The 18,226-nt window shown below is 39.8% G+C and overlaps 1 protein-coding gene across 1 annotated transcript; it reads right to left on the bottom strand.

Moving 5' to 3' along the window:
* Positions 1-1,104: 1,104 nt before the first annotated feature.
* On the bottom strand, positions 1,105-18,020 carry pou1f1 (POU class 1 homeobox 1). Its single transcript, XM_060928779.1, has 7 exons — positions 17,879-18,020; positions 15,580-15,729; positions 15,333-15,428; positions 2,832-3,077; positions 1,848-2,012; positions 1,416-1,476; positions 1,105-1,318 (listed from the first exon to the last, which is right to left on the bottom strand). The coding sequence occupies exons 1-7, from the start codon at positions 18,018-18,020 to the stop codon at positions 1,105-1,107; spliced, it is 1,074 nt and encodes a 357-aa protein (XP_060784762.1).
* Positions 18,021-18,226: the final 206 nt, after the last annotated feature.

The following is an 18,226-nucleotide window of genomic DNA, read 5'->3' on the forward strand; positions in this document are numbered from 1 at the left end:
CAAATAAAATTTTTACATAAGGTCTTAATGAGTTTTTGCAGCATGACCTTGCTTAATTGAATTTCCATGGAACCCATTAGTTTTGAAATAATTTAACAGTGTGTGAAATAATGGCTTATAAATCATTTTAAGATGAATAGATTTGTGGAGAAAATCCACCACTGCAATTTTTTTATTATTGTTTTTATTATTCTGTATATATAGTTACTTGATATTTACATTTTCTCAACAACACTGCACCAGTATGAAGTGTAAATTCAATTCTATAACTCAGATAAGTAATGTTTTGTTTATTACAAGTAGTGACAGGATGCTGATGATGGTATAGATCATGGTACTTCATGAACACGAGTGAGAAAGTCCTTTTCAGTGTGTCCATGCACTCAGGACTGAAGTGCATTACAATAAATATTCCACAATAAAACCCAGTGGGGACAGAGAAGCGCTAATGCTTCTGTTCTACACACCTGGAGGAGTAAATTAATGTCTGATCCCCCCCAACCACCACCAAGGGATATATACATCCCCCAACAACTTTGTGTGTGTGTGTGTGTGTATGCTTTCTTATCTGCTAGTATGACTGTTTCAATTTGAGCATTATGCTTAGATTTTACTGCCATTAATTGATCCCTTTGTTAATTATACAAGATAATGTCATCAACTGTGCTTATTTATTTTTAATTATTTAAGGTACTAAGGCCAGTGTGATTAAAATGAGTCTTTAAAAACCACATGAACATACACACCATAAAGTCCTATGTGTTTTCATTGTCATTCAATTTCTAGTATGTAACAGTGATTTTGCAATAAAAATTTGTTAAAAAAATTAGTATTTCACTGCCTTATTTGTAGATTAATTCAATATTTTACATTTGTATTACAAATTGTTGCAAAATTCAGACTTGAATATATTAATTTAAATAAGTTACGATATCAAAATTCTGTCACACATTTGGATGAATCATTTGCTCATCAGGAAAAAAGATAAAGATACAGACAGAGCACTACATTCATTCCTGTTAAAAAAATCAGGATGTTTTTGCCCAATATAATGAGGTAAGGGTCTGAGCCTGAGCAGAATAGTTTTTTAACACATCATCATCATCATCTATCATGTCTACCTACAGTATCTTTGCTCATGAAAGAGCTGTGGTGTAGACTTGTCTTGACTCTTTTCTCCCTCTGTCTACGGTTGCAGAACCAAACACGCACCACTTCCTTCTCCAAATGGAGGCCCTCTGCCATGCGCACAATCTCCTGTGAGGATGGCTTACTCTTCTCCACAAAATTCCTCTCCAGTGCTTCCTTTGCCCCTAGACTGTGGAAGTGAATTAAAAATAAATTTCTGGTGAACAGTGTTCTGAAATAATGAAAGCGTGAGAGCTCTCAGAGATTCACTTGCCCATGTATAGTACCTGATGGTAGTTCTTCGCTTCCGTTTACGTTCTTGAAGTCCCATTTTATCATTAAATAATGCTGTGGAGAGAAAAGAAGTGTGGATACACACCTGAGCATGATTCCTGATTTTTGTAAATTGCCTTTTGTTGAGATAATAGTTGAGACCATATGATCCTGCATATTTCACTATCTGATATACTTACAGTCTACTCTAAACTTGTAAGAAGTTATAGGATATGATACTCATCTCATCTCATTATCTCTAGCCGCTTTATCCTTCTACAGGGTCGCAGGCAAGCTGGAGCCTATCCCAGCTGACTACGGGCGAAAGGCGGGGTACACCCTGGACAAGTCGCCAGGTCATCACAGGGCTGACAGATATGATACTAGAATACTGGAATATAGTATATTACATGTTTGACTGTATGTTGCTGTTGTTGATCACTCACCACCAGCCTGCTCTGCCTCCTCCAACCATTTGGCAAGTATTGACTTGAGCTTGCAAGCATTTTTGAAACTGAGCTGTAGGTTCTCAAAGCGACAGATGGTGGTCTGACTGAATTCAGAGCCGTGTACAGCAGCTAGAGCCTCTCCAACATTAGTCTGAGTGTAACCTGTGAGGTTTATAACATAGACATTATATTTTTAATACTGATACTTTCTTGCATTAATGTCACCTTTATGTAATTTTGTACACCTGCCTTGAACCTCCACATTTTTCTGATTGCTTCAGAATTCAGTTTTACAACAACAAGGGTGAATACTTATGCAATCATAAAAATTTGATGGTGTTTATTTATGTGAATAATATTTTTCACAAGTGAAAATTATATGAAGGTGCACTTCATGTTATGTGCTGAACTTGCATTGTGAATTCAAGTAAACACGTGACATGTGATCAACGTGTGTTGTAATTAACATGTAAAAGTAAACTGTCTGTAAGACCACATGAAATATAAACATGACTTATCCTACATATGAAAAATTAACATGTGAAAATAAATTATTTGTGTGAAAAAAATCACATGTGAAAATAAAAACACATGCCTGACGCATGAAAAATCCATTACATGTGACAAATGTGTGTCTAAATATTATTTGTGTAAATTTCACATATGAATCAGGTAGTTATTCATATGTGATGGTTATTTTTCTGTCATCTTACTTTTCAGGTCTACAAACACACACAAGTGTGTGTGTGTGTGTGTACATACAGTACTGTGCAAAAGTCTTAGACACATTCAAATAAATACTGTAGAGCGAAGGTATCTTCAAAATAATGAAATTAAATGTTTCTACATTAAAAAAATTATATAAAGAGCAGCAAATAGTAATAAATCAAACAAAACAGATGAGTACTTTACACCTTGATCTAACTGAAGTCTATACTATTATCACCAGTCGTTAAAAGCAACAGAATGACTGGGACGAACCGAGTTTGATTCTGCGTAGTTTGAAGTCATTGGCAAACTTCTCAAGCTCACGGATCTGGGGTGAGTCCATGTCTGGCGGTTCCTCTGGGGCTCGACTCTTCCTCCTCAGCTCCTGTTTGATGTCTCCCAGGGTGGGCTCATCTGTGAACAGGGCCTGTGGCAGTGCAGGGAAACTGTGGGACAGAGTGCACGAACCTCCAGCCAGACTGTGTTCAGGGAACTTATACAGGCATGGAGCCAGGGCACCTTAGGGTTAGATAAAGTCAGAGACATTAGTAATGGTGTGCTTCTGAAAGAACAACTGGTAAGAAAATTAGGATGCAATACAACACGTGTGTGATCTAAATATCATACCATATTGTCACTAAAGTCACTTGAAACCTGATTGGGACAACTGGTTTTTGTAGTTGGCACAAAAAAAAAAGGAACTGTGCTTCCCCCTTGTGGATAGATTTGTAGACTGCATTTCCTCAACATTTCACAGTTTTCCTGACCCATCATAACAATGGGAAAATCTCATCTCATCTAATTATCTCTAGCCGCTTTATCCTGTTCTACAGGGTCGCAGGCAAGCTGGAGCCTATCCCAGCTGACTATGGGCGAGAGGCGGGATACACCCTGGACAAGTCGCCAGGTCATCACAGGGCTGACACATAGACACAGACAACCATTCACACTCATTCTATATATAACAGTTATTCCATGAAATCGAGTTGTCCATAAGCTGATAGCTGACAAGGCGTGTAGTGCCAAGTTGGCTATAAGCCATGTACGATGAGATTGAGTGGAATGACTGTTTTATTCTATCCACATTCACTGGATTGTGAGAAATAGAGCATTTTTATTTGTATTTTTTGCAAATTCAATAAATATACACTTTTTACAAAATGTCCGACAAAATCGTTTCTGCTTAGAATGGAAACAAACCGGCGAAATGACAGTAGCAATTTGTGAAAAATGTTATAATAATTATTGAAAAATTAAAAAAATATATGTTCCTACCATCAAATACTTTTTGTTTCAGAAATGAAAGGGTTACAGTCCTGAAAACATTAAAATAGACTTATCTAATGAGATTTTTTTGTTTGTTGTCTCTAAACTGAGAAGAGTTTAGAGTTGGCTCACTCATTGGTGAGGACTTCATTGCCGGGAGAGAAGGCCATGGCAGTATATGTTTATGCAGGAAGTGACAGATGAATTAACCAATCAGATTTTGATTTATAGTGGGAGGGACCAAAAATGTATTGCCTTTGGCCTTCTCAAAGGCCAACGCTAGCTTAACTGCGAGTCAGCACCAACAGCGCAGCAGTGAAGTCACGTTCCAGTTGGTGTAGCATTCATCAGTAGTGTTAAGGCCAATTTATGCTGACAACCCAGTCCTCGCAGATGGCGTCGCAGATGGCGTCTGCGAAGCCCCCCCCTTCGCAGACGCTCTGCACGCACCTCCCAAAAATTGTGACCACCGCAGACAGCCTCGCAGACAGCGTCGCAGACAAGAGGGCTCTGATTGGTCCACTCTACATCCGCTGTACACGCACTTCCACTTCCCTGCTTTCCCGGTTTGTTTTGTTTTCACGACCGCCATTTTTAAAAACACGAGCGAAGATGGAGCAGCACGAAGAGCGGTTGATCGAGGAAGTACGTACATCTATACGACTCCAGTTCTAGTCATTATAAGTAACCGGAGGATAAACACTCCACTAACCACACCCACCAACTACTCCTAGCGATTTTGCGACTTCGCGCCTCCTTGCGTTGTGGCGGTGAATAACATCGTGCACGCCTATTACTCCCCGCTCAACGATAAATTACAACTGTCTGCGAAAAGCTATCTGCGAAAGCCTTGTCGCAAGAGCATGCAGAGGCCTTTAGCCTGTGCTACTTGCTCTCCATAGCACTGGCTTAACTGCTCAATTAGCATTCACTAAGGGCCTCTGCATGCTCTTGCGACAAGGCTTTTGCAGATAGCTTTTCGCAGACAGTTGTAATTTATCGTTGAGCGGGGAGTAATAGGCGTGCACGATGTTATTCACCGCCACAACGTAAGGGGGCGCGAAGTCGCAAAATCGCTAGGAGTAGTTGGTGGGTGTGGTTAGTGGAGTGTTTATCCTCCGGTTACTTATAATAACTAGAACTGGAGTCGTATAGATGTACGTACTTCCTCACTTCCTCGATCAACCGCTCTTCGTGCTGCTCCATCTTCGCTCGTGTTTTTAAAAATGGCGGTCATGAAAACAAACCAAACCGGGAAAGTAGGGAAGCGGAAGTGCGTGTACAGCGGATGTAGAGTGGACCAATCAGAGCCCTCTTGTCTGCGACGCTGTCTGCAAGGCTGTCTGCGGTGGTCACAATTTTTGGAAGGTGCGCGCAGAGCGTCTGCGAAGGGGGGCTTCGCAGACGCCATCTGCGATGCCATCTGCGAGGACTGGGTTGTCAGCATAAATTGGCCTTAACGAGCGAGAAACTAAGAAACTAAGATTTCTAGATTTCTGTCTCCAGACTCTTCTTCCACGCATGCTCGCCCCAGTATTTATCACTCAAACTTAAGTGTTCATTTCCCTGTGTCATTTACTTAGCTGCTTTTAAAATCAACATTGACAACTACACACAATGGAGCTACCTGGCAGCCCACTGCTAATCCCTTGCAAAATCCTTTGCCCTGTTGCTTTTTTGGTGTGTCTGGCTAAGTTTTGGCTGAGCTGAAGTCGCAGCTTTAATAGTAATGGTACATTGTACGGATACATTCACAAACAAAAAGCATGCAAGTTAATCAAAGCAATTCATTGACATCCTCACAAGTGAAGAGATGAAAAATAAGTTACTCACTGTCCCGAATGTAGTTCATGTGAAAAATTCAAGAGGAATATTTCCCAGTAAAACGCTCGTGTCTATATAAAAAATATATGGTTCAATCCCACAGAAGAGCTACTGTAGCACAAATTACTGAAAAAGTTAATGCTAGCTAAAACAGAAAGGTGTCAGTATTAACTTTTTCAGCTGTTTGTGCTACAGTAGCGCTTCTGTGGGATTGGACCATATGGGCTAACCTTCGTGCCCCATGTGAATCAATGAGCCTTCCATGACCCTGTCGCTGGTTCACCAGTTGTCCTTCCTTGGGCCACTTTTGATAGGTACTAACCACTGCATACCGGAAACATCCCACAAGATGTGTCATTTTGGAGATGCTCAGACCCAGTCATCCAGCCATCACAATTTGGCCCTTGTCAAAGTCGCTAAAATCCTTACTCTTGCCCATTTTTCCTCCTTCCAACACATCAACTTCAAGAACAGACTGTTCTCTTGCTGCCGAATATATCCCACCTCTTGACATGTGCCATTGTAACAACATAATCAATGTAATTCACTTCACCTGTTAGTGGTTTTAATGTTATGGCTGATTGGTGTGTGTGTGTGCGCACATGCGCATGTACCCCAAATTATATATATATATATACACACATACATACACACACACACACACACACACACACAGCGCCCTCCACAATTATTGGCACCCCTGGTTAAGATGTGTTAAAAGCCTTAAAATAAATTAAATTTTTATTGCAGAAGCATAATCTCACACTGAAAATTGTAGAAAAATGTAACCCTTAACTCAAGTGAATTTAAAAAAATCCCTGACTAAGAAATAATTATTTTTCATAAAATCACCTGTTCCACAATTATTGGCAGCCATAACAATTCCTAGAAAATAAATGTAATTGAAGCATTTCTGTCATTTCTACTGTAGTTTATAAAGTTGATCAGAGTATCTAGGAACCTTTAATTAATAATTCATCACATCCTGTTTCCCTGGGGTATAAATATGATGTGACACAGAGGCCTATTTCTCTTATCCACTCTTCAACATGGGAAAGACAAGAGAACACACCATTCAAGTAAGGCAGATTTGTGTCGACTTTCATAAGTCAGGCAATGGCTACAAGAAAATAGCCACTCACCTACACCTGCCCATATCTACAGTCAGAGGAATCATCAAGAAGTTTAAAACAACTGGAACAGTGGCAAACAAGCCTGGACGAGGATGCAAGTTTATCTTGCCACCACGCACAGTGAGGAGGATGGTAAGAGAAGTAAAAAGTTCTCCAAAGCTCACGGTTAGAGAATTGCATCAAAGAGTAGCATCTTGGGGTCACAAAGTCTCCATAACAACCATCAGGTGCTATCTACAGTGGGGCAAAAAAGTATTTAGTCAGTCACCAATTGTGCAAGTTCTCCCACTTAAAAAGATGAGAGAGGCCTGTAATTTTCATCATAGGTATACCTCAACTATGAGAGACAAAATGAGAAAAAAAAAATCCAGAAAATCACATTGTCTGATTTTTAAAGAATTTATTTGCAAATTATGGTGGAAAATAAGTATTTGGTCAATAACAAAAGTTCATCTCAATACTTTGTTATATACCCTTTGTTGGCAATGACAGAGGTCAAACATTTTCTGTACGTCTTCTCAAGGTTTTCACACACTGTTGCTGGTATTTTGGCCCATTCCTCCATGCAGATCTCCTCTAGAGCAGTGATGTTTTGGGGCTGTCGCTGGGCAACATGGACTTTCAACTCCCTCCAAAAATTTTCTGTGGGGTTGAGATCTGGAGACTGGCTAGGCCACTCCAGGACCTTGAAATGCTTCTTATGAAGCCACTCCTTCGTTGCCCGGGCGGTGTGTTTGGGATCATGGTCATGCTGAAAGACCCAGCCACGTTTCATCTTCAATGCCCTTGCTGATGGAAGGAGGTTTTCACTCAAAATCTCACGATACATGGCCCCATTCATTCTTTCCTTTACACGGATCAGTCGTCCTGGTCCCTTTGCAGAAAAACAGCCCCAAAGCATGATGTTTCCACCCCCATGCTTCACAGTAGGTATGGTGTTCTTTGGATGCAACTCAGCATTCTTTCTCCTCCAAACACGACAAGTTGAGTTTTTATCAAAAAGTTATATTTTGATTTCATCTGACCACATGACATTCTCCCAACCCTCTTCTGGATCATCCAAATGCTCTCTAGCAAACTTCAGATGGGCCTGGACATGTACTGGCTTAAGCAGGGGGACACGTCTGGCACTGCAGGATTTGAGTCCCTGGCAGCGTAGTGTGTTACTGATGGTAGCCTTTGTTACTTTGGACCCAGCTCTCTGCAGGTCATTCACTAGGTCCCCCCGTGTGGTTCTGGGATTTTTGCTCACCGTTCTTGTGATCATTTTGACCCCACGGGGTGAGATCTTGAGTGGAGCCCCAGATCGAGGGAGATTATCAGTGGTCTTGTATGTCTTCCATTTTCTAATAATTGCTCCCACAGTTGATTTCTTCACACCAAGCTGCTTACCTATTGCAGATTCAGTCTTCCCAGCCTGGTGCAGGTCTACAATTTTGTTTCTGGTGTCCTTTGACAGCTCTTTGGTCTTGGCCATAGTGGAGTTTGGAGTGTGACTGTTTGAGGTTGTGGACAGGTGTCTTTTATACTGATAACGAGTTCAAACAGGTGCCATTAATACAGGTAACGAGTGGAGGGAGCCTCTTAAAGAAGAAGTTACAGGTCTGTGAGAGCCAGAAATATTGCTTATTTGTAGGTGACCAAATACTTATTTTACCGAGGAATTTACCAATTAATTCATTAAAAATCCTACAATGTGATTTCCTGGATTCTTTTCCTCCATTCTGTCTCTCATAGTTGAAGTGTACCTATGATGAAAATTACAGGCCTCTCTCATCTTTTTAAGTGGGAGAACTTGCACAATTGGTGGCTGACTAAATACTTTTTTGCCCCACTGTACATGCCAACAAGCTGTTTGGGAGGCATGCATGGAAAAGCCTTTTCTCACTTACAAGCATAAACTTAAACATCTGGAGTTCGTTAAGCGGTACTGGGACTTCAACTGGGACCATGTGCTTTGGTCAGATGAGACCAAGATAGAGCTTTTTGACAACAAACATTCTACTACATCACAAAAGATGAGTATGCAGAAAAGCACCTCATGCCCACTGTGAAGTATGGGGGAGGATCAGTGATGCTGTGGGCCTGTTTCTTTTCCAAAGGCCCCGGGAACCTTATTAGGGTGCATGGCATCATGAACTCTTTGAAATACCAGGACATTTTAAATCAAAATCTGGTGGCCTCTGCCCGAAAGCTGAAGATGGGTCATCACTGGGTCTTTCAGCAAGATAATGACCCTAAACATGTGGCCAAATCTACCCAAAAATGGTTCACCAGAAACAAAATCAAGCTCCTCCCATGGCCATCTCAGTCCCCAGACCTAAACCCAATTGAAAACCTGTGTGGTGAGCTGAAGAGAAGAGTGCATAGGAGAGGACCCAGGACTCTGGATGATTTAGAGAGATTGTGCAAAGAGGAATGGTCAAATATCCCTCTCTCTTTATTCTCCCATCTTGTGAAATGTTATAGGAGAATATTACATGCTGTCTTGTTGGCAAAAGGGAGTTGTACAAAGTATTAACATCAGGGGTGCCAATAATTGTGGCACACATGATTTCATGTAAAAGAATTATTTCTTAATGTGGGATTTTTTTTCCCACTGAATAAATGCACTTGAATTAAAGGTTTGATTCTCTCTTTTTTTGCATTGTTGTCCTACATTATAAAAAAAAAAGATTAGAAGCCTAAGAATATATCTTAACAAGGGGTGCCAATAATTGTGGAGGGCATAGTGGTGCTTGAAAGTTTGTGAACCCTTTAGAATTTTCTATATTTCTGCATAAATATGACCTAAAACATCACCAGATTTTCACACAAGTCCTAAAAGTAGATAAAGAGAACCCAGTTAAACAAATGAGAAATTTTTCTAAAGGAAAATATCAGGATATCTGTCCATGAACTGAATCTCAAGAGAAGGTGGGTCATGCAGCAAGACAACGACCCTAAGCACACAAGTCGTTCTACCAAAGAATGGTTAAAGAAGAATAAAATTAATGTTTTGGAATGGCCAAGTCAAAGTCCTGACCTTAATCCAATCGAAATGTTGTGGAAGGACCTGAAGCAAGCAGTTCATGTGAGGAAACCCACCAACATCCCAGAGTTGAAGCTGTTCTGTACAGAAGAATGGGCTAAAGTTCCTCCAAGCCAGTGTGCAGGACTGATCAACAGTTACCGGAAACGTTTAGCTGCAGTTATTGCTGCACAAGGGGGTCACACCAGATACTGAAAGCAAAGGTTCACATACTTTTGCCACTCACAGATATGCAATATTGGATCATTTTCCTCAATAAATAAATGATCAAGTATAATATTTTTGTCTCATTTGTTTAACTGGGTTCTCTTTATCTACTTTTAGGACTTGTGTGTAAATCTGATGTTGCTTTAGGTCATATTTATGCAGAAATATAGAAAATTCTAAAGGGTTCACAAACTTTCAAGTACCACTGTGTGTGTATATATATATATATATATATATATATATGGGCGGCACGGTGGTGTAGTGGTTAGTGCTGTTGCCTCATAGCAAGAAGGTCCTGGGTTCGAGCCCCGGGGCCGGCGAGGGCCTTTCTGTGTGGAGTTTGCATGTTCTCCCTGTGTCTGCGTGGGTTTCCTCCGGGTGCTCCATTTTCCCCCACAGTCCAAAGACATGCAGGTTAGGTTAACTGGTGACTCTAAATTGACCGTAGGTGTGAGTGTGAATGGTTGTCTGTGTCTATGTGTCAGCCCTGTGATGACCTGGCGACTTGTCCAGGGTGTACCCCGCCTTTCGCCCGTAGTCAGCTGGGATAGACTCCAGCTTGCCTGCGATCCTGTAGAAGGATAAAGCGGCTAGAGATGATGAGATATATATATATATATTACTATTTCTCAATAACCACCTTGAGCAACTTGGCAAAATGGTGGCCAATCACTTTGTTAGGGTAAGTGAGGAAGAATTATGAATTATGAAAGAAAATGCTGTTCCTAAAAGCAGTAAAGATACTATGAAGTTTGGTCTAAAACTATTCAAAGGTAATGTGGAATTGTGATTTATATTATCTATTTCAAAACAAAGTATGTTTTGTGAGTCGGCATCGGTAAGTGACAAGTCTGCACCCCGCTGTAATTACATTTGCATGCTGCTTTTGAAGTTTGAAATAAATTATTTAAAAATTTTTTTTTAAATATAACCACTTGTGTATTTATCCTAAAATAATTATCCATGTAGTTTTCTGCATGTTCAAACTGTGCAGCAGACCGGGCTGTGCCGAAGGTATGGCTTAAATGGTGTGCTCTCCCCTGCATCTCCCATCTAAACATACAGACTTTGTACCCATATTTACAGTTGTTATCAGTAGGCCTACAGCTTCTAATGAATCAAGGACTAACACCCCTGCAGTGCATTTTATTCTCATCTCATTATCTCTAGCCGCTTTATCCTTCTACAGGGTCGCAGGCAAGCTGGAGCCTATCCCAGCTGACTACGGGCGAAAGGCGGGGTACACCCTGGACAAGTCGCCAGGTCATCACAGGGCTGACACATAGACACAGAAAACATTCACACCTACGGTCAATTTAGAGTCACCAGTTAACCTAACCTGCATGTCTTTGGACTGTGGGGGAAACCGGAGCACCCGGAGGAAACCCACGTGGACAACATGCAAACTCCACACAGAAAGGCCCTCGCCGGCCCCGGGGCTCAAACCCAGGACCTTCTTGCTATGAGGCAACAGCACTAACCACTACACCACCGTGCTGCCGCATTTTATTCTACAAAAACAATTTTTTTTTTGTTACCGGATGGAATCCTACATGAACATTAACCATAGACTATATAATCTTTCATTAAAAAACTATATAAGCAGCGATGTCTGATAATGTTGTTGCTTTTGATGGCTGGAAATATTAACCCAAATCCTGGCCCGGTGGAGAATTGTCTTTTAACTCCTTTGGATTTTTCGAAACGTTCTGGCCTTGGTCTTGTCCATTTAAATGTCCGTAGCTTACTGCCAAAATTAGATCAAGTGAAAATTTGGGCTAAGACGACCAAAGCAGATATTTTGGTTTTGTCTTAAAATCTATTACAGATTATGACATTGCCATTGAAGGGTATAACGTTTTCCGCACTGACCCGAAAAGTAAAGGGGGTGGTGTTACCATCTACTTAAAATCTAAATTCCATGGTACTGTAATCAAGTCATTGTCTATCCCAAAACAGTTTGAGTTTTTAGCCATAGATTTTGAATATGGAAAGGGTTGCCATTTGACTATTGTTGGCTGTTATAGACCTCCCTCAGCTGTCAAGGATGCTCTCTCCTCTCTCTCATCTGTTCTAGCTGATCTTCTGTTAAAAGAAATTATACTGCTGGGTGATCTAAACTGGGATTGGTTGTCATTACTTTCAAACCAGTTCAAAGAATATTGTGATTCAGTGGACTTAACTCAAATCATAAATGCACCCACACGACTAAATATTAAAAATCCCAGTAAATCCACTTTAATTGATGTTGTTCTAACAAACAAACCCCATAAATTCACCCATATAGGAATTTTTCCTGATGATATCAGTGATCATTGTGCCGTTGCAGCAATTAGGAACTGTAAAATCCCAAAAGTAAAACCAAGAATTATAAGAAAGAGGAGTTTTAAGAACTTTGATATTCAAGGGTTCCTTCATGACATGTTTGCATGTGATTGGGCCAAATTATTTTTAATTCCAGATGTGGACATGGCATGGCAGTATTTTCACACACTGATTTTAGAGGTCGCGAATAAACATGCTCCTTTTAGGAAATACAGAGTGAAGGGTCGAGACAATCCCTGGTTTAGCGAAGAGTTGTCTCAACTCTTTCTTGAAAGAAATCTAGCTTGGGCCAAAGCAAGAAAAACTGATCAGAATAGGGATTGGGTTGCCTTCAGGACCTTACGAAACAGGTGTACTGCACTTGTTCGTAAAGCGAAATCTGAATTTTATCTTAATGAAACAACAAGTAATTTAAATAATCCAGTTAAGTTTTGGAAAGCCATTAAGTCACTTTGTCCAAATTCTGCACCTAATAGTTTCCCTAATCAATTAACATTAAATTATAAAAATGTCACTGATCAAACAGAGATTGCAAACTGTTTTAATAAACATTTTATTTCAGCTGGAACTATTTTTCATGATGTTTCTGGACAGAACAGTTCTAATGTTTTCCATTCAGGGCATGAAACTAGACATAGGTTTAATTTTAGTCCAATCTCAAGATATGAAGTTTTGGTGGCTTTAAGAAAGCTTGATACAAAGAAGTCCGCTGGGCTGGATGAAATTGAGCCCATAATTTTGAAAAATGCAGCTGAAATCATTGCAAAGCCATTGATCTATATTTTAAATTTGTCACTGGAACAGAACGTTGTGCCTGAAGTATGGAAATCAGCTCTGGTTCTGCCCCTTTTAAAAGGGGGTGATCCATCTAAACTAGACAATTACCGTCCAATTTCTAAGCTATCTGTGATAGCTAAGATTCTGGAAACTATTGCGAGTGAACAGTTAAGAGTTTTTAGTTAATAACAATATTTTGTCTGTTATTCAGTCTGGTTTTCGTAAAAATCATAGTACTGTCACTGCTACCATGAAAGTATTAAATGATATAGTCAGCACCCTAGATAGTAGAAAATCATGTGCTGCATTATTCATTGATTTAACTAAAGCTTTTGATACTGTTAATCATAATATTTTATTGCCACGATTGATTAATATTGGTCTCTCTGAAGTTGTGTTAGGCTGGGTTAGAAACTACCTAGATAATAGATGTCAACATGTTCAGCTAAATGGGTACCTCTCCGAGAAGCTTACTGTCAAATCTGGTGTCCCACGGCTCCGTACTGGGGCCCTTGTTGTTCACAATATATATTAACAATCTCAGTAAAGATCTTATGAATGTAAATATGCATCTGTATGCAGATGATACTATAATTTACTGTTCTGCTGCTTCACTGGCTGAGACCATCTTAAAGCTGCAAGAAGCATTCACTGTGGTACAGCGAAATTTAAATTCCTTGAAATTAATTCTTAACGATAAGAAAACAAAGTTCATGTTCTTTTCTAGAACCCATAAGCTGGGATCCTCCCTGCCTCAACTATGCACTTTGCAGGGTAAATCAATTGAACTAGTCTCCTCGTATAGATATCTGGGTTTTATGTTGGAGGAAGATCTATCCTTTAAATTGCATATTGAGAATTTACTTTGTAGACTGAAATTAAAGTTGGGTTTTTTCTTTAGAAACAAATCTTGCTTTACTCAACAAGCAAGGAAAAGATTGGTTGAATCTACTTTTCTGCCAGTCTTGGATTATGGGGACTTATTTTATAGACATACCTCTAAAGCTCTGCTACAGTCCTTAGACTCTGTGTATCATTCTGCGTTAAGATTTATCACTCAAGCAAGTTACTCCACCCATCATTGTGCCTTGTATGAAATGGTTGGTTGGTCCTCACTCTTTATAAGAAGACATAAACATTGGTTAATTTTTGTGCACAAAGCAATAATTGGCCAACTTCCTTCTTATACAGTATATCTGTTCTTTTAACACCTAGTACATCTCAGTACAATCTACGGTCAAGTAGATATATCTTGTATGATGTTGTGCAGGCAAAATCTGAGTTTGGTAAGACTGCCTTTGCTTGTAGTGCTCCAACAGCATGGAATGAGCTACAGAGACAACTAAAACTTGAGGTTATTATTTCACTTGTTGATTTCAAAGCTTGTCTTAACAGAGTGTATCAGTCAGTCTGGTCTTGTTTTTAAATTTTCTGTCTGCTTTGTTTGCCTGTTCTTAATTTTTTTTTTTCTGTGAGTGTGTGTGATGATTGTTATTCTGTTCTTAATTCTGTTTTTGTGTGCTGCCTTCTTAGCCAGGGCTCACTTGTAAAAAGAGATTTTAATCTCAATTTGATTTTTATCCCTGGTAAAATAAAGGTTTAATAATTAATAATTATAAAAAACCTCAGGCTCAGTGAATATCAGTGAATAATAACCTCAAATTCGTCTCGGTTATAATTCACCTATTCTGAATGAACCCAGTGACCGATGGGGGCCTTATTGTGTGGATTTTGCATGTTCTCTCTGTGTCTGCATGGGTTTTATCGGTTGCTCCGGTTTCCCCTGCAGTCCGAAAACATGCAGTTAGGTTAACTGACTCTAAATTGCCCATAGGTGTGAATGGTTGTTTGTCTGGAAAGTTGCGACAGGCCTAGCAAGCCGGCGGTAGATGAAATGTGCTCTCGATAGATGCAGACAGCCTTGTAAGAGCTGACAACTGACAGGCCCATTGGCCTACAGGGCATTAGGATTAAAAAAAAAAAAAAAACACTAGAACGAAGCCTATTTACTCTTCTCAGTCCAGGTCCTCAAATATATGATCCTAGATATTGTTCTGTCTAAATAAACTGCAATTACACTGAATTTCTTATTTGGTACACCTCATTCTGGAATGACAAAGTGACCTTAGCAGGTATCAGTATCTGATTAAACTTGAACAAAGGAAAAAGGGGGGGGGTAGCTTGATTAATATACTGTCCTGAAGACTGTACCTTGAAGTGAATTGGCTCCATTGACCATATTGTGTGGGACACTGCAGGTCTGCAGGATGCGCGTCTGAGAGATGCTGGCTGAAAGCATTTCCTGTGCTGGGAACAGAAAACCTATGCTGTCATCATCAAACACTCACACTCGAAGAGGAGGATTGATTGCTATCATTCAAAGCACTGAATCATGCTTTGAATGAAGGTTTCTGAAGAGTGCTCTGAAGAAGGCGAACAGTGAGGCGACCCAACACACCTGCCATCATGCCGTAGGTGGTCTGCTGGTTGCTATAGTGACATGGGGGCATGGAGTAGTGCAGGCCAGCTGAGGCGTTGCTCAGGGCAGAAGTGGACAGATGCATGTGAGGGCGCTTAGATGACTGGACCAGGGGCAGACCTGAGGGAACTGTGGAGAGGAGCACAGAATACGCATGTAATCTTATCAGCTATATCCAAAGGACAAAATGATAAGAAGAATGACAGATATGCCTCAGGGATTCTTGGGACTGAGATAAAGCTCTGTAATATCCTATATATATGTCACTCAGATCTGCGATTATATTTTGTATGAAAAATGGGAGTTTTTCAACATAAGATAAACTTCATATCTTCAAGCTAACATGTGATTTCCTTTTCATTATATAAACACACTCACAAACAAAAAGTATGCAAACATCAAAACAATTCATCAATATCCTCATGAGTGAAACACTGAGAAATATGTCATGGTTGTCGATCTCAATGTCCTGGATGTAGTTTGGATGAAAAGTACGAGTGGCATATTTCCCAGTAAAACACTCGTGTCCATATAATATATATTTATTATCTATAATATGGGTGTTTTACTGGGAAATACCCCACTCATATTTTTCATACAAACTACATCTTGGATACGGAGTAACATATTTTTCATATTTTCATTTGTGAGGATATCGATGATGTCACTCCCAGTGTTTTCTCACTGATTTGATGCATGTTGTCACAATGGTGAACCAGTTCAAAATTAAAATTCTTTTGATTAACTTCCATATTTTTTGTGGATGTATCTATATAATAAAAAGAATATTACATGTTGGTTTGAACATATGAAGTTTATCTTCTCGCATTGATAAACTCGTTTGCTTCACTCACTCGTGAAATATTTTCACCACTCGAAGATAAACACCTTCATATAAACTTCATATCTTCCACACATTTGTTATTTGTCTCATCTGTTCAGTCAGTTTTCTCTGAAGTTTTCTTTACCCCACCTGCAGTCTTTAAATGAAGCTTTGTTGAATTAAACCTCCCATCTGTGATTATATAACAATTCTCTCCATTATTTGTTCTTTTTTATCTACGCACCATCAGGCACCACATAATATTTCAGCATGACAGCCATTTGTCAATACATTATTAGATAATCAGCCCTCTTCAAATGTTCAGGGGCACCTACCTGAATTCAAACTGAGGCAAGTGAATAACTGTATGCTGATAGAAATTACATGAGTGGTGCATTATACTGTTAAGTAATTGTGGTTGAGTGCTAGGATTTATTGTGTTTAGCAATGAGTGGGAGAAAAACATCACTCAGTTCAGTGAGCTTCTTATGGACATCTATTCAAAGCTGTCTCACATGCAAGTTACTGATGCAAAGAACAGTTGCTAATTTAGCTATCATCATGTCAAAGCAACAGCATGTCTGGTTCTGTAAATGCCATGTGAAAACTGAGCTTATAATTTTACTCATTTAAATCAATTACTATTCGTCAATCCAAATTCTTCATATGCTAAATTACATACGCATACAAAAACACAACACAGCCCAATTTCATTAGACAGCACTGAACAGCTGTTGTCTTGTCAAAGAAAAATAAATATTCGACTGTGGAATATTGGAGCTAAACTACAGTGTGAGTAAGTAGAAAAACATTTGAGTGAATGGTTCTGCTTTTAAGATCATCAATATTCTCTCAATAATAGAAACAGTATCAGTACACACTCAACTTTGAGTTTAGATTTGAAAACAAACATAAAAATACATTTACATTTCGGTAACTTAAGAGAATGCGTAAAGTAGAATAGAGTCTGTTGTGTTGCTGGAAAGGTCATGACTTCGGTGTAAGAGTAATCAAGACAGACGGGCAAGCAATAATAGCCAAGAATCTTCTTGCAATCAACAAACAGTGACCTCCCATTCCAAACCTTAATCACTTCTCGTTCTCCATCACTTTCTCTCTCAGACGTCTGGTCTGAGGTCAACTTTTAACAAGTCTCTTTGTCATATGAGTATTTCAAGACAAAGTCCTGGTCAGTCAGCGAGGAAGACTGCCGTGCGAATGCTACTTTGCAGAAAACCTATCAGTTAATTAAGTGAATTACATCACAGTGTCAGCAGCATTGCCAACAATAGACCAGAAATACATCAGCTGGCAAATGAAGACCTCAGTCCTCAGCGATGGTCTTGTAATTGTCTGTAGATTGTGCTGGCAGATGTCAGGACTCTTATTGATGTATTTTTCTCTATTTCAGCCTAAGATAAATGAGGTGAGTCTGCTAAATGGTGGTGCAGTTACCTGGAGGCACAATGTTGGTGGTGTGGCTGGTGACAGGAAGGCAGTCAGAGGCTCCAGCATGGTGCATAAGCAAAGGCAGTGCAGTTGAATCGCCACTCAAGGTGCTGAATGAGTCAGTACTGCTAAATGCCTGGCAGCTCATGTCGCTCTGTCTATCTTTGTCCAGATGTATCTGTGGTCACCTACACTGCCAGGATCAGACCACCTGTGTGACACATACATGGCGTGTACAGGTATTTATACCAGCTTCTCCTTCAGGTTGCTCATCCATGTTAATGCTTCCTTCCCTAGGGCTACACCAGGCCTCCGCAGCCTCCCAGAGCAAAAGCACAGTAATTAGGGCAAAAA

This window comes from Neoarius graeffei, chromosome 9 (assembly GCF_027579695.1).
Source record: "Neoarius graeffei isolate fNeoGra1 chromosome 9, fNeoGra1.pri, whole genome shotgun sequence".
In the NCBI taxonomy this organism is placed as follows: domain Eukaryota; kingdom Metazoa; phylum Chordata; class Actinopteri; order Siluriformes; family Ariidae; genus Neoarius; species Neoarius graeffei.